The sequence below is a fragment of the Lissotriton vulgaris genome, chromosome 1_1, assembly GCF_964263255.1.
Source record: "Lissotriton vulgaris chromosome 1_1, aLisVul1.2, whole genome shotgun sequence".
NCBI classification, from domain to species: domain Eukaryota; kingdom Metazoa; phylum Chordata; class Amphibia; order Caudata; family Salamandridae; genus Lissotriton; species Lissotriton vulgaris.
In genome coordinates this window covers 310,360,357-310,382,889 of record NC_141685.1, presented here as the reverse complement: position 1 = coordinate 310,382,889, position 22,533 = coordinate 310,360,357, and the positions used below count along the sequence as shown (strand labels likewise).

At 44.5% G+C, this 22,533-nt stretch overlaps 2 protein-coding genes across 2 annotated transcripts in view; both read right to left on the bottom strand.

Annotated features, from left to right (window-relative positions):
* Positions 1-6,107: 6,107 nt before the first annotated feature.
* NSUN4 (NOP2/Sun RNA methyltransferase 4) overlaps positions 6,108-22,533 on the bottom strand; it is a 143,388-nt gene continuing 126,962 nt past the window's right edge. The window contains exons 5-6 of the mRNA XM_086952346.1: positions 12,882-13,006; positions 6,108-6,534 (exon numbers count right to left, since the gene is read on the bottom strand). Coding sequence (XP_086808472.1) covers positions 6,258-6,534; positions 12,882-13,006 — 402 coding nt within the window. The 3' untranslated portion in view covers positions 6,108-6,257. The remainder of the gene's footprint in view (positions 6,535-12,881; positions 13,007-22,533) is intronic.
* On the bottom strand, positions 15,119-15,939 carry LOC147747098 (S-phase kinase-associated protein 1). Its single transcript, XM_086952347.1, has one exon. The coding sequence runs from the start codon at positions 15,792-15,794 to the stop codon at positions 15,303-15,305; it is 492 nt and encodes a 163-aa protein (XP_086808473.1). The 5' UTR covers positions 15,795-15,939; the 3' UTR covers positions 15,119-15,302.

Sequence of the window (22,533 nt, the reverse complement as noted above, 5' to 3'; positions counted from 1 at the left end):
AGGCGAGGAGGTAGGGAGGATCAGCTGGGAGGCGTGAACGGGGTAGCGAGGGGGCAGGGCCACAGGGGAGCAGCGGCAGGAAATGGGCAGGGGAAACAGAAGGCAAACAAGGGGGGGGTACGAGGCCAAATAACGAGGACGGCACAAGCAGAAAATCAGTAAAATAGTACAATAAATTACAGAATCACAGTAATACAGGTACCAAAAAACAGAGACACTACCACAGGCAATGGCAGGAACGAACTTGCGGGCAGGGAGGCAGTGGCAGTGTGGGAGGCACTGGCGCACAGGTGGAGCTGTGTGGCAGCGGTGGAGCAACCTGGCCTACAAGCAGGGTCAGAGGTCGCTCCTACTGCCGCGCAGCGGCCGCCATTTAAGGTGGGTAGGGAGGGAGGATCAGCTGGGAGGCGGGAGCGGGGCGGTGAGGGGGCGGGCCGCAGGGGAGCAGCGGCGGGAAACAGGTGGGGGAACAGAAGGCAAACAAGGGGGGGGGGGACGAGGCCGGCACAAGCAGAAAAACTGTATAATAAATTACAGATTCACAGTAATACAGGTACCAAAAAACAGAGACACTACCACAGGCAATGGCAGGAACGAACTTGCGGGCAGGGAGGCAGTGGCAGTGTGGGAGGCACTGGCGCACAGGTGGAGCTGTGTGGCAGCGGTGGAGCAACCTGGCCTACAAGCAGGGTCAGAGGTCGCTCCTACTGCCGCGCAGCGGCCGCCATTTAAGGTGGGTAGGGAGGGAGGATCAGCTGGGAGGCGGGAGCGGGGCGGTGAGGGGGCGGGCCGCAGGGGAGCAGCGGCGGGAAACAGGTGGGGGAACAGAAGGCAAACAAGGGGGGGGGGAACGAGGCCAAACGACGAGGACGGCACAAGCAGAAAAACTGTATAATAAATTACAGATTCACAGTAATACAGGTACCAAAAAACAGAGACACTACCACAGGCAATGGCAGGAACGAACTTGCGGGCAGGGAGGCAGTGGCAGTGTGGGAGGCACTGGCGCACAGGTGGAGCTGTGTGGCAGCAGGGGAGCGACCTGGCCTGCAAGCAGGGTCAGAGGTCGCCAATGGTAATTTAGGTGTTGCATTTGAGTATCTGAGTGGTTCAGAGACCCAGTGGAACACCAACCATAGGCTCCGGATCAGTCTCCTGCCAACATATATCAATCCCTGGAGCTGCAAAATGTATGAACATCTTCAAAGGCTTCTCTACCCTCGCACCAGCCCCCTCACGCTCCCACTTGGCCAGTTCCATTCTTACTCTGTGCACACTGGCATCATGCAGTCCACAACTCTACATGCGAGTCTGCGAGCTACAATCCGAAAGTTACAGGGTAAGTAACTGAGGATGTAACCATAATGCATATGCTCATCTGCTTGCATTTTCCCCTTGCCAAGCCTGCCCTCAGGGCTGCTCCCTCTCTTCTGCTTCTCCATCGGCACGTCAGTCGACGCCCGCTCTTGACACTCTCCCCCCCCCACTATCTATTATGTTACTAAACACCAGGTCAGCCATCAAACACCATCAGGATCTATTCATACTTCTAGAGACGGACAAACCCGATCTTTTATTCCTAACTGAGACGTGGTTTTGTGAGTCTTCCCTCCCGTCCTTACTGGCTGCCCTCCCCTCATCATACTATTCCATCCGCGCCGACCGCCCACTAGGGAAAACGGGTGGAGGCGTTGCCCTCATTGCCCGCACGGATTTTCAGTTTCAGATTCTTCCCTCTCCCCCTATGGGAGGAATTGACCACTTAGTGGTCCGCTCCTCTTCTTTCTCCCCTCACCTAGCCTGTGTGCTGGTATATCGTCCACCACAACCCACCCCCTCTTTTCTCCCTGCCTTTCAAGATCTACTTGGCACCCTGGCTGTTAACTATGCTTCGGTGCTGGTCCTTGGGGATTTTAACTACTGGCCCTCCGACCCCAAGGAATGTTCCTCTTCTAGAGAATTTTCTGAAACTTTATTGTCACTCAATTTTTCCTCCCTGGTCCACATCCCCACTCATATCCACGGTCACACCTTAGACCAAGTTTGGTCCCTCAACTGTCCCCTCTCCTCACTCACCGTGTCCCCTTGCACTTGGTCAGATCATTTCCTAATCTCCTTTTCCCTCTGCCTCTGCTTGACCAAGCGGCCTACCCTCGCCAAAAACTCTTGGGCTCGCAATTGGGGCAAAGTTAACCTATCGGACCTTACTTCCTCACTACTGGCCTCTTCTCCCACTCTATCGGACTTGGCGTCTGCCGCCCAAGCTAAGGCCATTGATTCCTGGCTTACGGAGGGAAGTGACTGCTTGGCCCCCCTTCGACGTACCTCGATTAGGCGTCCTAAAGACGCAAACCGGTGGTTCAGTAAAGAACTAAAAGAGCAGAAACTCACGGTCCGACAGGCAGAACGTAGATGGAGACAGGACTACTGTCCCATCTCCAAATCCCGCTATGTCCTCCTTTTAGGGGCTTACAAAAAAAGCATTCTAGAGACCAAGAAGGCTTATTTTTCCGCCAAAATCTTAGCAGCTGAGAACCAACCTAAGGAGATCTTTTCCATCACTCATGACCTGGCTTTCTCTGACAGGACTTCACTGAAACCTCTTCCTTCTCAAAATCTCTGTGATTCTTTGAACTCCTACTTTGTGGAAAAAATTGCGACCATTAAAACCAATATCCCTCCTCCGTCCCCCTTATTTGTTGATCCCCAGCCACCCCCTGTCCATGCTTCACTCACCTCTCTCCCCCCTCTCTCCGAGGAAATTTTCCTTTCCCTTCTCCCTAAAATCAAATCTGGTTCCCCAGCTGACATCTGCCCTGCTCACATCCTACGGCAGATCTATTCAGTGTGCACCCTACCCCCTCTCATGTTTCTTAATAACTCCTTGGCCCAGGGTGTTGTGACCCCGTCACTGAAATCTGCCACCATTGTTCCCATTCTGAAAAAACCTGGAGCTGACCTCTCTGCCTTGGCTAACTACCGCCCCATCTCCTTGCTACCCTTTCTGGGTAAGGTGCTTGAGCGACACGTCACCTCTGTGCTCAGCTCCTATGTCGAGGAGAATGGGGTGCTGGCCCCCTGTCAGGCGGGGTTCCGGCCAAGGCACTCGAAAGAGTCTGTGGTGGTGTCTGTGCTGGATACCCTCAGGGAGGGTATGGACAACGGTCAACCTCAGGCGCTGGTCCTCCTTGATTTATCCGCCGCTTTTGACACGGTGGATCACTCCATCCTACTCTCCCGTGTCAGGGCGGCGGGCATCGGAGGTACGGCCCTCATTTGGCTTTCATCCTTCCTGAGGGACCGGACCCAGGCGGTTCGTCTTGGGGAGTTTTCAGCTACCCCCTGTAAGGTCCAGTGCGGGGTGCCCCAGGGTTCTTCTCTGTCTCCCCTGTTATTCAATCTGTACATCTCCCCTCTCATCTTTGCTCTCCAGCAGCTGGAGGTCACGGCATATAATTATGCCGATGACCTCCAGCTCATCTTCAACCTCTCCTCTTCCCCTGACTCTATATCTAATTTCCAATCTATTCTGTCTTTCATCAGGGACTGGATGAACTTCAACCACCTGAAGCTCAACCCCGATAAGACGGAACTGGTGCTTACGGGTGGTTGCTCCAGTCCCTGGAACTCGTTATTTTGGCCCCCTTCTTTCGGCTCTCCCCCTACTCCTGTTTCCTCAGTTAAGACATTAGGTATCAAGCTCAATGATAAACTCACAATGCACTCCCAGATAGGTTCCGTGGTATCTTCTTGCTTTCTCACTCTCCGCACTATCCGCACTATCTCTCGTTTCTTTTCCCTCCCTGCACTCAAACTGATTATGTCCGCACTGGTCCTATCCCGCCTGGACTACGGGAATGCCCTGTTCAACGGCATCCCACAGTACAGCTTGCGCAGGCTCCAACTTGTTCAGAACCAGGCGGCCCGACTTGCATTTGGTCTCCCCAGATTCCATCATACCTCTCCTCTGTTGAAGACCCTTCACTGGCTTCCCATTCGGGAACGCGCATTATTCAAACTAGGATGCATGGCCTTTCAGGCCAGGTCTGGTCTGGCCCCCCTCTTCATATCTTCAGTCATCAAAACTTACGTTCCCTGCAGAGACCTTCGTTCCTCAGTTCAACATCTTCTAGTTATCCCACGATTCAAGAAAAAAAAACAGGGCGGCTCTAAATTTGCTACTCTGGCCCCTGTGTTTTGGAATTCCCTTCCTTTCCACCTCAGATCCCTCACCCAGTATTCCCTTTTCCGCAAATCTCTTAAAACTTTCCTGTTTACCCAGGCCTTCTTGCCTTAACATCCCCCTTTTCAGGTTATGTCCTTGTGGTTGACTCTTATCCCTCTGGTAGTTTGCTATTTTAGCGCCAAGAAACCGCTCGGTGTATGTCGCGCTCTACAAATACTTTAAACTTAAACTTAAACTTGCATTAACGTGATTTTGTTTTGATACCTGCCTAAAGCATTATCAAAGCATATGCATAATTTCACACTGGAGCACATTTTAAATTAACTTCCACCTTGTATTGCTGTACACTGCACATTTATCATGACCATTCAAGTAAGTGTAGCCTCGTTCTGAACCAAGGGAGAACTGCAGATTCAGGTAAGTCCGCTTTTTACCCTAGCTTTTTGCATCTCAAGGCTTTCTCGCATTGTTCAGACAAGAAGATCTAGGCCCCAATTTGTTGGTATCTACCTTGAGTTTCAATTTGATCATATTCTGTACTCTGCTTACTGCACCGAAAAAAATGCATAAAAGCAGTTGAAAAGTTATAGTATTTAGCATTCTCTGATCCATTTCAACTGAGAAATTATCGACAATATAAACACGTAAGCTTTTTTTTCATGCTTGCCAGCGCATTTTTGCATTAAACATATGTTGACACCTCTCAGCTTCCCAGAATGTTGGTTTTCTTTCATACTTGCATTTCCTGTTTCTAGCCTGTGCCATACTCCAGGAGAGTCACTAGAGGGAGGCCAGATGGGGCCGGTGTCTCTGCTGTATTAGCCCGGACTATGCCTTTTTCATTGTGCCCCAAACTATATAGAAAAGCGCTCCCACCCGACCTGTATATTTTTACTGTAGGCTAGTACTAGCTCCTTGGGCTACCCACTGCTATAAGGACACGTTAAACATGTATTTATAGGTTTGGTTCCTTTTATTATATTATTTAATGTATTCTTACTTTCATTCATGAAAAAAATGGTTTATTTTTTACTTCAATTGTATAAAAGTAAACATGTTAATGTAACCATCAAATATTTTTAAAGTGCAAATGTGCAATTATTCCATTTCAACAGACATGTCATGTTTGTTTGACTATAGCCTCTCAGTAAAATGTTCATGCACATTGAAACGTAACACAGGATGAGAGCGAGGTTTAATCATGGGGATACAGTATACGTTTCAATGTGCATGCACAATTTACTGAGAGGATATAGTCAAACAAACATGAAATGTCTGTTGGAATTGAATAACTGCACACTTGCACTTTAAAATTGTTTGGTGGTTACACTAACATGTTTTTAACTTTTGTACAATTAAAGTAAAAAATACGTTTTTTTTTCATAGATGAAAGTAAGAATGAATTGAATATAATAAAATGATCAAAAAATATAAATAAATGTTTGACTTGTCTGCATAGCAGTGGGCAGCCCAAAGAGCTAGTACTAGCCTACAGTAAAAGTATACAGGTCGGGTGGGAGCTCTTTTCTATATAGTTTATATATGTCCCCCTTGTTCCCAGACCTATAAATAAACCTTGGATATGCCAAGAACCAACACAAAAAAATCATACTGCACCTCATCGCGCCCATTTATTTGCTCATCTTTGGCCCGACCCACCTACCGATTACACTCAACTTGTCAAAACGGATTAGATCAGTTCTTCTGGCCCTTGATCTTTAAATGTATTGGACTAAATAGAGAGATGCATGTGAAAGTATTTTTAAGCTGAATACACCAGTGAATGTAGGTCAAATGAGGACAGGACCATTCAAATGGTATAGGAACATAAAATCACATTCTTCAATTTAAGTACACTATTTCTGTTGCACTGTTTATTTTATGAATCCGGTATTGTAAAGTAAGGACTTTCAAGTCAACATGGGAGACGTAACAAAGTCATAATAATTTATTTTTTTATAAAGTAATCTCTTGTAATACGAGTGAGTCTTATCAGAATGTCCATCTCTGGTTACCCTAAAGCATGAGGTTGCCTTCGTAAAGGTACGGGTCATGTTCTATACCAATAGATCTACTTTATTCTGCGTAATTTACAGAAATACATGGGCCCGAAGTTTGCTGTGAGGTTAGGCAGGATGAGCTCCCCCACCCTGCTTGTGCTGTGAAAACGAAAGGTGTTGCAGTACAGTTTGCGGAAGTGGCTCAGGTCCTCTAGTGCAACATGGACACCATGGTCGGTGGCTGCCAGCTCTGCAGCTCGCTCCACCACAGACTCGTTCTGCAGCTGGGAAAGGGAGCACGTAGAATAGACGACGCTGCCGCCAGGCTTCAGAGAGCTGATTCCAGACCTGAAAGTGGAATACAGTAGAAGCGGTTAGAAGAATCCTAGCTAAAACCTTATTAATTGAGGTACATTTTTGTAGCTACATGCACAATGTTGGCTTTCAATTGCCGCCATATGACTGAGAAGAAAATGAAATGCCCTCTATATTAGTGCCTCAGTGTAGAAGATTTGAGGAAAACAAACATCACATTCGTCATCAAGTTTGATTTTCTTCTATTCGGAGTGTGTTTCATTCCCTTTGCAGATCCTTTGCACCAGTCTGCAGTTACATGCACTCACAAACCCTTAGAAATTAAATATGACCCTGCGGTTGAGGGTACAGAGGCATGCAGGGGACAGAGGCCGGTCGTGACACTTTTTTCACCCTCAACTGTCCAGTGTGTCTGCCATAGAATGCTTCCTGCTGGAAAGGACAGCATTGCCATCCAAAAGATAGAGTTGTGCGACTGCCCTAATAACTGAACATAATGTTTTATCCTGCCAGCACCTCACAACCAACTCATCTAAGAGGGATCATGCATATTGCACATCACTGCCTTCAGCCAAGGTGCAGGAAGCAAACTGATAACTAACAAATCAACTTATTCAAAAAGCATTTACGGTCACCCTCATGCCACGGTGGGACTTCAGCACAGATTATAGGCTTGATCAAAACAATGTTAAGACGAAGATACAGACCTCTTTGAGACACAACCTCAACAACAAACATGAACCATTTTGAAAGTGGTCTAATCCTATAAAGAAATAAATCTCCTACAACAACGTCTACGCCTGTAAAACATAGGCTAAAGGGGAAAACTATTTGAAATACAGCACGGCAGCCAGGAGGTCATAAAGTGCACTTCCAACTGAGAGAACCTTACAACCAGCTGCTCCAAAAACAACAAAATACGACCTGGAAATTATCAGAAGACGGTGGTTCGCAGCCGCTATTAAAATTGACCAAAGGGAGTCTAAGGAAAGAACAAATGAAAAGTTCTTTTGAGTTACCTTCAACAATTCGCATTTCAGAACATATAAAGTGACCTGTTCTCTAGGTATTATCATACGGCTACCAAACATACAAAGAGCCCTTCTCGTCTACAAAGTCACAGTGTACTCCATAAACATTCATACATTTGTAAGTAGGGAAAAGGGATTCTCCTGAAAAAAAAGGCACCATCTCTAGCCAGAGGGAGAACCTGAGCATGTTCTAACCACTGTCAAAGGAAAACCAAGAAGACAGCAAGCAGGATTTTATGTCTACAGAATTTTCTTGTAGTCCAGGAGAAGAGTTTTGGTAAATCAAGAATATTTATCATAACGAGCAGGTAAGCATGTCCACTGTCTCGCTTACTCTGTTTTATAAGCTGAACTATTAGTGTGCAAGCTCAGGTAGAAAGAGTAAATCCATCCACTCACATATAACACACAATAATGAGAAGATAACTGCATTGCATCCAACAATTCCTTTTTTTTTTTTTTATATTTCAGGGTATAAAATTAACAAGGAAAAGATTAAGTATGTTGCAGTAATTGTTCCGAAAGTGAAACAAAATTGCCCATAACAATCTAAAAAAAAAATTAGGAGGTAAAAGCTTTTTTTGTAAAGTAGAGGGGCAATTCTCTCAACCTTTTTTGGTAAGGTACATATACAGAACATTATCTTTTCTCAAATATAGCTTTATTTTTAGACCATTAGACTACGTTTTGATAAACAGGAAGTATAGAAGCTGCGATAAACACCTTTATGTGGAGTGGCAAGGCCAATCAGTTGGCTTTGAAGCGGAGTCGCCCTTTGAAAAAGAGAAGGTGGGCATTACCAAAGTTTCAGCTATACTGTTTGGCCTTTACAGGCAATCAATCGAGGTCACTTATTGCATATCGGAGCAGAAATGAACCATGGACTGGCTTGAGGCCATAACTGCACTGGAGTCTGGCAGGGTAATTCATACAAGTATGCGGCACTTGAATTTTGTTTAAAAATTCAAGATAGAGGTGCTGCATGCAGCTGAAAAGATCTGGAGGTAGTGACAAAGATGATATGCATTCCATAGCAATCAATGTGATAGTCACAGGGCACTCCTGAGAGTCTAAATGACAGATTAAGAAGCATGCAAGAAAAAGCTAGCATACGTTTGATTGCGGATTTCTTTAGTAGACTGACATTTCATTCTTAGGAGGACTTTAAAGATCTGTAAAGTAGGAGGTTCTCAAGTTTCAAATTTTACAAGCTCATTTAACAACTATCAAAATCAGAGATTTTTCATTTTTTTAATGAAATTGAAGTATCTCTGGTGACCAAATGAAAATATTAAGGCGGTATCAAATGCTTCACCAAATGTGGAAACATGATTAACTTAATGAAATATGGATGGAGAGCTTGCCATGGCTGAAGAAACAAATATAAGGCATGTATAGATTACATAAGGTGGAGCAACCAATGTATGGAAGAGACGCCAGTTTTTTGTCTAGCAGGTTGTATTGGTAACCAAATAAACTTTTCAGTTCTGCACAATATTTCCCGTTTAGTGTTCCAAATGTAGATTGGAGGAAGCGAGGATTAATACAAATCAACAGACCTGAAAGTAAACGGCTCAGTGGATGATGAAACCAAGCCTACGCTTCAATGGGTCACAGAAAGGCAGGCAGAATTAATACATTTATTTTACAGGTTGGAAGAAGCCTTAGACAGAATAGGCCGGATGGAAGTTGAATCAGTGAGCATCCCTAATTTGGGCCCAAACATCTTAACAAGTTTATATACCAAATGAACAAGTTCAGATGCAAAAGGCAACAGCGAGCCAAGCCCTGGTGAGGTTTCCAAATCCAACTATAGCCAATTTGCTACAAATGTAATTCCACTCCTGGCTAGAGCTCCACAGAGCACGCAGAAGCTGCGCATGGTACGCAACAATTAGGAAATGAGATTCTTTCTGTGGTGCAGTTAGTTAAGGTCAGGACTCCTGCAGCATTATCTATTGCTAAAGGAAGGGAACAAATTATTTGAATTTGAGACCCATCGGTACAATGGCAAAGATGAAAGTTTTTTGGGGAGATGTGCAACAGGGGTCGCAGGACAGGAGTTTTGGAATATTTAAACCATACAGAGTACTGATAATTAAAGGTCAAAATGGTTGAAAACCAAAACATTCTGTGAACTGGAAGCGGTGGATTAAATGATTACTCAGAATGAGGAAAGAATTGAGGACTTTGAAAGTAGTTTTGCTTAACTTGACTGGTGTCAATCTGTAAAGCTGAAATCGATGTTGCAATATTTAAAAATGCATAAACAAGGTGAAGCATTACTACAAGAAACACACATATTAAGCAAAGATGCTACTTTACTGAAAAGCAATTTGATAGAGATTGGAAACCTGGGATAAAGCGAATGGAAAGAAATGTGCAGTGTCTGATCCGAACACTCAAAGAAAATGTCAGAGAGCACATTGATATTTACAAATATGAATGTCCAAAAACAGTCTCTAGCTCAGGGCAGATATACAACCAATGCTAACAATTGTACCTTTTATTCTTATCTCAATAGGTTGTTGATTTAGATAAGTATTGATTAACAATTAGAGACCGGTATGTAGTGTTAGATGTCTTCTAGGCAGGTCAAGAAGAGTTAAAGTAGGAGACTACAAGGCTAGGAACGTTCAAAGACGCAATTAAGGAAAATCATTTTAGAGAATCATGGAAAACATGACAACCTACTGAATGGGATGAAACAGTTTACGGTTATGTGTTTTTAGTATCTACACAAGGATGAAATACTTTTCCCTATCCAACATATTACTCAAGATCAGAAATGGAATGCAAAAGGCAGGAAGCATATCCAACTATGAAGTGACATACATAAAATTGAATATGTAATGGGACACCCAAAATAAAACTGCAGAGACTAAGTTTACTCAAGAACCATGCATGTAAGACTAGGCTGTGGAAACTATAGAAGAATATACCAAACTTAAAAGCAGGTTGGATCAAGAAATTGTATGTACAAAGCATTTACGAAAGACAAAATTATACCCAAAGTAGCTATAGTGAAAAGCGAGGAAAGGATGTTCTAATTAAAAACAGAATAATTGATGAAGGACTTGAATACATAGGATGCTAGCACAGTCTCTCCAGAAGCTACAATTACAAAGGAACAACTGAATAAAAACTACGAGGTCGACAAAATAGTCACAAATGAAAGTGTCATCAGTAAAATGAACCTATCACTAGCAGAGGACATCGCTTTTATAAAGTAATGGGATTAGCTTTACATGTGTGTCCAATTGCACCCAAGCAGAGAAGGATCATTTATGGGGCCAGTAAACAGGAAAATGTGTTTTACAGTGTTTGGTGTCTATTAGTTACTGCAAATAAGTGAACACTGGCACGTCAATGACTGGCAGAGTGGATATAAAAAAAATTGATAGACGTTCTTGCAGGGGATCCCTACAGTAATACTACCCTACTGCTTAGATGGACCGAATGTACTGGCAGAAAATGTGAACACTGAGCCTAAATGATTGCTTGGATTCAAAAATTGTGGTGATACCTTGCTCACTTGCCTCTAAATAAGCAGTCCATCTAAGCAATCCCATTATTTATGTATGTATGATCATATCTCACTGGCCCTAGCTTCTGTTGATACCTAAAAGGCCTTTCATCATATACACCAGATCACCTTTCTAAAATAAGCGAGATCTCTGGCATCAACAGAGCTCTTAGTAGTGACTATTCTTCGCATCAAGACACCCACTACAGAAAGAAGACCATTCTAAGGCCGTCGTCTCAGCAAATGCATCACCAATAAGGAAAACTTTCATATTGATCCTCTTTTGACATCTTAAAAAGTAAGCTAAAAATTCACCCACCAGGTGTGCCCTTTCCCCATCACACAGCCTCCATCACTCATTCTTAAGTGAGGCTATAGGTCACTCAGTTTTGACATCACCCATCTTCCTCCATCTTCTCCTGTATCTTTACCGCCCATCATCTCATTTACTAAAGGTTCCTCCGTCTTATGTACATTTTCCTGACCTCTACATGCTTTCCTTTGATGCTCCTGTCCTGGCATTTCTCTTGCTTCTTGAAATCTCTTATTTAAATGGAAACATATTTCTTGTGTAAATAAATTTTAGTTATTTTATGAATTGGCGCCATTTCTACTATTTCACAGTCCCCGATTGCATGACATTATTGCAACTCACAACTGTAAATGGACGATGTTTCATTCCCCATCATGTTCATACACGTTCATCACTTTAGCAGTGACAGCCTTGCCTTGATTAAGACAACACCGAGTTAAGGGGTAAGAAATAAAATAACATTACGGTCGGATCTATATTTGCACTGAAGTTACTGTATGGGAATCTACTAGATATAGGGAGTAGTAAGGTAAGGCTAGCCCGTGCAATCAGGGGGAACAAATCTAAGCCGCAGGACATACGTTCACCAGTATCCTTTAACAGTAGAATTCAGTGGTACAAGGGTGAAGGGGGCATAGTTGGGGCTGAAAGGAAGAGGAAGCATGGGATCTGTACATTTGTCTGCTTACACTACATGAATGGTGAATATGTAATAACAATGTAATGTGTATATTGTATTGTATTTTAATTGCATTTATATAGTGCTTACGATCTCTGAGGAGGCGTTAGAGCTTTTTCGGCGAGTAGCGCGCTACTCCGCAACCCATAAAGGATAAGTGGTGAATTAGTATAGTGAAACACAAAAGTAATTTGAGTGGTGGTATGACTCCATAATTTTGGAGAAAAAAAATAGTGGAGGAAAAAAGATACTAGGGAAGGCAGAAACTAAAAGCAAGGTTGGGATACTGGGAAAACTCTGGGTAGTCGAGCAGGAAACGAAGTACACTGAAAGGTGGTAGGTGTTAACCAAAAGGAGTGAGACACTTAAAACTTGCAGGTAGTGACGCCAAAGAATCATCTTTGTGCCTGATGCACCAAAGAGCCTATTCGAACCAGTCTGTGTTTTTAGTAGGTCTATTCATCAACAATCTTGTGTCTGGGAGCGGGAAATAGTGCAGAAGCCCTCACTTTCACAATGATTCTACCCTTATGGAAGCTAGTTATATGTTGGGCAGTTGACAGTAGATAATTATCACTCGAATAAGATAAGGTGTGCAATGAAACTACTTAGAACTGAGTTATGGCCTTATCCACACACTACTGACAACTTTTGGTTGTGTAAGCAAGATGCAGGAATTCCAACTCTAAGAGACTAACTTATGCACACTTTGCTCAAGAATCATACACTGCTGTTGAAAGTAGAGAAAATGTATTTAATAGCTTTCAGTGCCACCATACATGCTGATCCTGGCTCTGTTAACATTAACAGCATATAAATTGCCATACTTACACAAGCAACTCAACCTGAAGTAATGGCAACATCTGCCGCTCTTTCGTTCTCAACTTGTGGAAAATGTTATTGTCTTCTTCCATGAGGGAGTGTCTGTCAGTGGTACAAGGGACATCGACCAGCACCTGTAAAACAGGGCAAAAGGGACGTTCTTACACGTTCTATATACATTAAGAAACTCATAAAAAACGCTTAATGAGGTAGAAAGGACGACCGTCCCATTTCATAGTCATGGCTAGGGCGCGGGTCCAGAAGACCCAGGCCAGTCCATACTTCGACTGGTCAACAAACCTTCGCAATTTATTTAAACTATCCTTCACATTGGTACACTTCAAGATCCAATGCTTTAAACGTCACTCCTTCAGGAATTCAGTACCAAAAGAGCTGGTACCCAGACAACCAATTTTTGTTCCATTTACAAATATCAACATTCAACGTAGCGGTAATGAGAAAACAATCAGTAGACGGCCTTTTACTAATCTAACTAAACCTACTAGAAGCTGTAGCACATCAATTCCTTGTGCCCTTTAGCCACTGTCTGTCCAGCACAAACCTTGTATTTTATTATTATTTTTTCCCCTTTTCTGGCATATCCAATATTTGAAGAAAGCACTATTAGATCCATCCAGTTCTTCCTGTTCATACATGCTGCATTTCCATGCATCCTTTAAGCCGGTGTCAGGGGCTCAAAGTGCCATGAACTCTTAAAAGTTGTCCTATATAAATGATCAAACATCAAAGATGCATTTCTCTTGGGCGACTCTGCGATTGTGAACAGATCTGATTTACCCAGATAATTGGACTTTAACAAATGTCTTCTTTCCCTTCTGAGAAATCCTAGACATCATGATGGCCGCTAAATGTTAAATGTATTCTGCAAGTGAGAGGAGTATGTGTCCTGTGCAATGAAAGACCTCAGTGAGAAGCTTTACATAAATCATTCAAGGAATTGCTAACCAATAAAGTTCTCAGTTGTTGGATCAGCAACAGCCCCATGGTAAAATCATCCAAAAGTGAAGTCCGGGAGCAAATACAAATTCCTCCCATGCACCATTAATTTTCACACTATGTTCCCTTACAACCACCATTAGTAGTCTTGGTTAGAACTGCGTGTATAGTCAGTGGGACACTAGTAATGCAGAAAGCAAAGAGCTAATAGATATATTTCCCAGAGAACAGCAAGTTGGTTGTATACAAGTTGGAAGTCAGTCCCACTGAAAACATTTCACCTCGGTACACAGGATACATTTTGGAAAAAATATCTCCAGGAAGGCATGGTGTGTCTCAAAAAATTTAAGCAGAAAATAACAGCTAAGTTGAAACACCTCAGTTTCTCCCTTTTTCAGTGATTTTGCAAGCCATCAGTAGAAGGTTTTCAGAGACTCTAGCACACATCTTTCAGCTGTAGTGGGTACAATAACTCAGCTTTCAATGCAACAAGAAACGAATAGGGAATCTTTACGGGGGGGAGGGCTTTTTCTCAGGACCATATGGGTGCCCTGACATCTAGATAGATGTTTCACACGGGCAAGTCTGCTACATTAGGCCTCGGACCACTTTAGGTCACCAGGAGATGGTCATTTGTACTGCAGAAAAATGCTGGAAGCAGAGGTTCATGCAGAGCAGGAGGGAACTCTTACATTACCTCTGGCAGAAAGGCAGAAGTATCTAGAATCAGAAGGCGGAGGATCCAGGCAGCTTTCTCTCCTCAGAGTTGGTCAAACTGAGCATTTTAAAAGGGAACCAGTTAGTCACTGGTTGAGGGATTTAGTACATTTTTCTGAAATACCCCAGGTTCCTGCTCCTAGTTGATCAATAAAACAGTGCACTTCGTGGCTGGGGTACATGAAATCTGGAATGGTGATTTGTCTCTACTGTGCCTAGCTGATCCATGCAGTACAATTCCATTATCAGTCCCCCACTGGAAGTTCTTAGCTTAGGCTTACTGCATGGTGGACTTCACTGAGTCTCACAGGCTTCACTGAGTCTCACCGGCTTCACTGAGTCTCACAGGCTTCACTTCTGAATAAGAAAGAGTGCTACGGATTCTATTTAAACCAATGCTTCCCAAATGTTTTAGAACCACAACCCACGTTTTAGAACAACAAACATTTGTGACCATCTATCTGTAATGGCCATGAGACTGGCGATTTTTAATCTAACTAAAGCATCGCGCGGCAGCGCACTATCAAGATCAAGATGTTTTATTACAGCAAAGTAAAAAGTCACAAATCCAATTACATTGGTAAAACACAGCCTTGGGGTTTAATCTTTACTCAAAATTACACATGCAGTAGAATATGTCCTTCTGGAAAACAAATGATTTTCTGCCACGCCCAATATTAACAAGTATTAACAGAGCAGTGCACCTAGTGTTGGAGCAAACGTTACAGTGCGTTTATCAGTGCAAGTGACCAGGTATCACTTTTCTTCACACCACTGGTTTTCTTTGCGTACCTGTGCCTCCTCCTCTTCAGTAAAGTCATTTTTGATATTGAATGTCTTACGAATCTCTTCTGGGGTTTTTCCCTTAATCATGTTTGCCACCGTCTTGCATGTGACATCAAGCAATCCTTTTATATCCAAATAATTTGCAGCCAAAATAAGCTCGAACAGCGTTCCCTGGTCTACTTTAAGGAATTCCTGATCCCACACAGGGATGTCATCAGTCCTCTTTTCTTTATTCTCGTCATCCTCTGGTGGAGGAGGATCATCCTTATGGTGGGTGCACCACTGGATAACCTTTTTAAGTATAGCTGCATTAACATTTGGAAGGGGCACAGGATCATCATCACCTTCATCATCCATTCCCAAATCTTCCAACATGGTTTTGATTGTTACTGACTGCTTGGCAATTTCAACATCAACCTCGAAAATTTCTCCATCAGAACTCTGGAGTTTAATAGTAGGCATATTGTCTCCAGTACCCGGAGGCGGTGATGAACGTCTCTGACGGACCGAAACTGCTACTGGGCCCCGCACACACTGAGCACCGCGCGCAACAGCCCCAATCCCGCTTGTAGCACACGCACGAGCGTTACGTCACAGACCGCAGCGACTTTAGGCTGCCCACTCAGCTGCCTGTCCTACTGCACTGCGGGCCTGAGCAGGGCGCTAATGGAAACAGAAAACAGACGCAGCCGCCTCAAAGGCCAGATTTCGCGAGCAGAGCACGCCCTGCCTCTCAAACGAGAGCTTCGCTGCCTTCGCAGCGCACTATCATTTACTGGCTGCAGATTTTCTATTGAAATGACAACTACATTTGTGCAGGCATACAGCTTTGCTGATAAAAACTATACTGCGTATAAATTGGGTTTCAATTAATATTTATTGTTCATGCATCACCAGGTAAAGTGTCTCGATCCTATTGAAATCTTTCTTTCCAGCACCCTTCGTAAAGCAAAAATTAAGCACATTTTTGTAATTCTGAACTGCTGAAGGTGAACAGTTCATTTACAGGTATTCTCATTTTGCGTATTACAAAAAAATGACGCCCAACAGACTTTCCGTTCACACTCTGAACCCCAACAAGATTGCCACATAATCCACTTTACTTTTCTCTCTCCGACTGCAAAGTGAGAGAAATTTATAAACACTAATTCCTGTGTTAAACAAGCCTTGCCTTTTTGACCTTAGAAGTGTATAGCGCGGGGACACGCCGGTGCACGTAACCAGGCGCTTTACAAACTTCCATAATAATAATAATAATAATAATAATAATAATAATAATAATAGCCATGCGGCACACTATCCTGGGTGCTGCACCGTCAGGGATTGAAGAGTTGGCACTAGCAAATCAGCCTATTTTACTTAATTATTTTTTCATACAAATGTGTATTAGCTATTAAAATTTTAAAGACAATGTAACATTTTTTCTATCTAAAGATTCTACTTCCATTCAAATGCCACAAAATCACGATGAACTAAAAATGTGAAACTTGCAGAAACATAAGCTTGCATTTTATATTTGTATTGAGCCCCTCAACCACTGAAAGGGGATTACTATTCCAAGGTAGAAGCCACTTTGCATCATGACTGGCAGAACCAGGAAACACAATGATACTTTAGGAGAACAGTTATAAGAGACTGCAACAACTGCAGCTTTTACATGTTGACATCCCGGTAGAAATACAAGACTACTGCTTCCCTCAACATGGCTAAGGAGAACTACCATTGGAGGCACAGGCTCCTGCTGTAGAAGCAGCTGAATGATGTTCAGAAACCCATTATATACAAGCCAACCATAGGAGGTAAAATGCACTCCTATATGGCAAAGACCCAGTCCCTCAAAGAGCAATCACTGGAAGCACAGACCCTATGCTACACTGAGCAATGAGACAAGGCAGAATGCAGCTAGGAGATGCGGACCCCGTATCTACAAAGGCCAGTCACAGGAGGCAGAATGCATTGAGAGGACATAGAAAGCACCAAGCCACAGAGCAGCCACGCGTAATAAAATGCAAGGCTAGTAGGCAGACTAGAGAGCTGCCATAGGAGGTACACACATCCAAGCTACAGACAGTAGCACCAGGAGGTAGAATGCAGTCACAGGTAGTGCGGACACTCATTGCACCTAGGCCATAGAGCGAAGAGATAGGAAGCAGTTAGGAGGCAAAATGTGATACAGAGCAGTGGCGGCTGGTGACATTTGAACGTGGTGACGCGTAAAATTTTAGTTGGAGTGTACCGCGGCGAACGTGTGTAGCGAGCGAGCTCTAACAACGTCAGGGGGGTTCCCCCCCATGGGAATTTTTTTATTAAAGAGTGGGCAAATTGTGCATTTCCAAGCACTTTTAGAAAGCAAGGTTGTACTGTGCACCGTTCCTGCCAGTATGAGTGTCTATGCATTCTCGGCAAACATTGAGGTGAGCACAAATTGAGTTCTCGTACTCCCATTTTTATTGTTAATCTAGTGCTCATTCAGGCTTTTTTCACCACACCTTATTACATGACATTTTTCCAATTAAAATGTGCCTCCATCTGCTTTGTTCCACCAGTGGAAATGAATCTATTTATTTTCACATATCTAATGCGGAGCTATCTCCCAGCCACTGCTGCCTTCGTTCTTCAGCCCCTGCCACCTAAACTCACAACCACACTTAAATATAATTATGGCTGCAAATAAAATAATCAGCATTGAAGAGCGATTTCCTTAATGAGATGGAGCGGTTGCAGGTCACGGAGTAGAGGGGGTCGCATTAGGCACAGGTAATAAGGATTGGGGGGATATTGGAGCTACAAAATATATAAACTGCTAGGAAACCCATGTCTGGCTCAAAGTTGCTGCAGCAGGCTGCGCAAGCACAGTGAGATAGGGACAATGCAACACGGTCATCAAAACAGGATGATTTTACAAATAAGCGTTTTCCCTCTGGAAATAAAGAAACGTCAAATACACATTGCATCCATCCTGCGCCCATCGAAGCCACTGACTGTGAGGATGCTATTTTATCACACATATGCATGCGATGAGAGACTGGTCTCGAACTCAACAATCTTTACACAGAACATACAATGCTGAACAGCTCTGTAGTACAGAGTGTCCATCTGTAATGCAACTGGTGCTCATGTAAAGCGCTCTGATACCTTCGGATCAAGTTTGCGCTACAAAAAACTCAAAACAAGAACAAAAACTAAAATATAGTCGGTTTTTTATGGTCTCGCATAGCGTTGCAGTGCAAAGCGCTGCCATCGCTTTGCGAGGCATGCAGTATACACTATAGCTGGGGGAAGCTCCGCCCACTTTCCATCAATAATTTTCATTGGTTGCAATCATAAATTCAGCCTTGTGATTGGTTATTTGATTCTTAGTCCCGCCTCCTGGCGGCCAGGTCGTCAGTTTTGCTCTTCAGAGGCTATCAGCCCCTTTACTTTAAAAATTTTTTGTTGCCCTACCTCTCCCTTTTCCCTCCCACAGTCTGTACTTTTTTTTTTACTACAAGCACCTCCACACCCCTCCCATTCGTGCCTTCTTTAATGACCGCAATTCTGTTTAAAATGCAATGGGGCTCGCTTAACTACAAGTCCTATTGCAATTTGAGTGCTTGTTTGTTTTCTGATTGGTGGCTGAATTTGCACTCTGTCTCGCATGCGCGCGATGCTTTACATCATACGCATGCGTGACAAAACAGTGACGATTCACTGTGGGAGGAAGAGACAGCACAAGCAGCAAAGCCGCGGCCAGTCTGGCCAGTCACCGGTTGAAGCTGCTTGTTTGCTCTCCCTCACGTTGTCCGTGCCTTCAGGCTTGACTGCTGACAGACTAGGTAGGACTTCAGTGTGCTCCAGACTGTTCGTTATTTGTTGAATGTCAAATCAAATTAAGACTGACTGTTGGAGACATTTGACACGTTACAACAGTAAGCTTTAAAAATGCGCTCGTAAACCGATGCTTTTACTTTTGATATTTTCTGCAACTTTTGTGCTTTATGTTCTACCACATCGCTTGCCATAATTTAATATGCAGGGGCGCCAAGCTTCATGTTCAAGCTCCGCGCTCACTATCTACATTATTATTTTATAAATCATCCAACTCGGACCGCCTAGTGCCTCATGTAAGCAAGGCGCACGCTTAATTTAATATGTACAGTACTTCCTTTTTCTTTTCTGAGTACCGTTTATTATGTGGGGGCTTAGGAGAGTGGGCGGGAGAGAAGGGTCACTACTTCTGCCGGTAGGTCGGAACATTTAAGGTCGTGATTTAGTACTAGCAGTGTCATAGTTGGAGCGACAATACAGGCCATAAGTTCCTATGAGTGGGGTGCTAAAGTGAGCGTGACCATCCAGTCTGAGTATCATGTCTGGATAATGTGCAGAGTGTCATGAGGCCTCCAGCAGTTTGCGATCCAAAGGCTCTGATCAAATTAGGAGCGGAGGTTGTGAGAGTCTTACACTGGGGTTGGTAAGGAGGGGCAGGCTATCCCTATTTTCCGTGGAGGGGACCTGCATCTCCCAGAATCTGACAAGTGGAACTCCCTTGCCTTTCCGGTGTGAGGGTGACCTATCACAAGGGGGTTAGTAGAGACTTGATTGGAGGCTCAAGATTGGAGGGTAGAAATGTCTGTGTTCAGTGTTTGAGTTGTACAGGGAGCCCTCTTTCAATCACATTTTTATGTTTTGCAGTTTTATAGAACTGGAGGTATAGGAGTGCCGTACACAAGCACCAGTTAGTTACATTACAGAGGGACACATTCTTTTTTTCTAGGCATGGGGTGTTTAAGAAATTTGCCCAGAATCACCGGGTGTTGAGCATACGCGGGCACTCGAACCTGATTCCCAGGGTCCAAAGTTGTTAGCTCTGGCCATAACGCCACATCCTCCATAAGTAATAGTCCAGCTTTGTGACAATGTCTTCTTCAGCGATCCTCTGTTCTCCACGTTTTTGTTCCTTTGCGAATTATAATAACTGTGTGTACACCGTAGCTTTCATCCCCGGGTCATTAAATCCCCCGGAAACAGCTTATCTGACTGCCATCTAAATACTTAAGCTTTGCCCAATAATGAGAGGAGGGCGATGTTTGTAAGCTCAGAAACACGGAGTTAAATAAATCTGGCCTACAGAGATAAGGCATGCATGCTCACAGTGAGGCTTTTAATATTTATTTTTTAAGTATCTTGTTTCAGTTAAAAAATCAATTTACAGTGCAGCTGTGAGGCTAATAGCGGCGTTCAGTTTCAAAGCTGTGTGTGCCTTGCCCAATTTAATTATCTTAAGCTTTTGGGAGATTTGTTGTCTAGTCACATCACGAAGTTTCTTGCATTCGTTAGTGATGATGAATGTGTCAATTTGTTCACTATCCAGTTATTTTTGCCAGTTACATCCAAAACGGAACATAGACAGCAATTCCTGCTGTAGTTAGCTCTAGATGACTGTGTTTCAGCTTGTGAGCTTTTATTAGCTGACCCATGTCAAGAATAACAAGCATTGGAAATGCAATAGGTCTCGCATTAGAAAAGTTGGAGCCATGGTCTTATAAATGACAAACATTTTATTTATTTGTCGGTTTTTAAAATAGCTAAATTGATAGCTTTGTCATTTACAACGCCAATAGTTATAACTTTCGGGAACGTGACACCTATAGCATTTGGAATGCAAAATGTTTTGTATTTACGTGACTTAGATGGCAGCTCTGGTCGTTAGGCCACATCTCTAGAGAGCAGAAGAGTGCAGCAGGGGAGAGAAGAACAGCAATGCAATAGGTCTTGCATTAAGAAAGTTTTAGCTATTGTTATTGTAAAGGACACATTTTTTATTTATGTGCTTGTTTTGAATGTAGCGAAATTAATAGCTTTGTTATTTACAATGCCAATAGTTTTATCTTTCGTAAATGTGACACCTATTGTAACGCAATATGTGTTGTAGCACTGAGTGGTGTGAGTGTGAGGGGTGCGAGGGTGAGGGGTGCGAGGGTGAGGGGTGCGAGGGTGAGGGGTGCGAGGGTGAGGGGTGCGAGGGTGAGGGGTGAGGGGGTGAGGGGTGAGGGGTGAGGGGGTGAGGGGTGAGGGGGTGAGGGGTGAGGGGGTGAGGGGTGAGGGGGTGAGGGTGAGGGGGTGAGGGTGAGGGGGTGAGGGGTGAGGGGGTGAGGGGGTGAGGTTGAGGGGGGTGAGGTTGAGGGGGGTGAGGTTGAGGGGGGTGAGGGTGAGAGGGTGAGGGGATGAGGGTGAGGGGATGAGGGTGAGGGTGAGGGGATGAGGGTGAGGGTGAGGGGATGAGGGTGAGGGTGAGGGGGTGAGAGTGAGGGGGTGAGGGGGTGAGGGGTGAGGGTGAGGGGGTGAGAGTGGGTGAGAGGGTGAGGGTGTGTGACTGAGGGTGTGTGAGGGTGTGTGAAGGGGTGAGGATTAGGGGGTGTGAGGATGACTGAGGGTGGGTGAGGGGATGAGGGTAAGGGTGAGGGGGGTGATGGTGAGAGGGTGAGGGGGTGTGTGAGGGTGTGAGGCGGAGTGAGGGTGAGAGGGTTGTGAGGGGGGTGAGAGGGTTGTGAGGGGGGTGAGGGGAGCGAGGGTGTGTGAGGGTGAGGGGGTGTGAGGGGGTGAGGATTAGGGGGTGTGAGGGTGACTGAGGGTGGGTGAGGGGATGAGGGTAAGGGTGTGTGAGGGTGAGGGGGTGAGGGGGGTGATGGTGAGAGGGTGCGAGGGTGAGGGGGTGTGTGAGGGTGTGAGGCGGAGTGATGGTGAGAGGGTTGTGAGGGGGGTGAGGGTGTGAGGGGAGCGAGGGTGTGTGAGGGTGAGGGAGGGTGAGGGGGTGTGAGGGTGTGTGAGGGTGTGTGAGGGTGAGTGAGGGGGTGTGAGGGTGAGGGTGAGTGAGGGTGTGTGAGGGTGAGGGTGTGGAGGTTGTGGGTGAGGGTGTGTTGGTGAGTGATGGTGTGTGTGAGTGATGGTGTGTGAGGGTGTGAGTGTGATTGAGGGTGTGAGGGTGTGTGAGGGCGGCAGAGGAGGAGGAGGAGAAATGCGAGCCAGGCTGTGTGCGGGGTGAGCGAGGGGAGGTGCTGGCGGCTGGGGGTGGGAATAGCCATGGGAGGGAGCCTTGTCGCTTTCATGTGCACGCGCTTTTAATGTCAATGTGCTTGCGCATTGAGCTTAAATTTGACGGGCACTGCAAGGAATCGCCATGGAATCGCAAGTTGGTTAAAGTCTGTTTAAGCCCCTATAGTCT

Excerpts from the sequence above, each read along its gene's own strand:
- LOC147747098 (XM_086952347.1), bottom strand. The coding sequence starts at position 15,794 with ATGCCTACTATTAAACTCCAGAGTTCTGATGGAGAAATTTTCGAGGTT.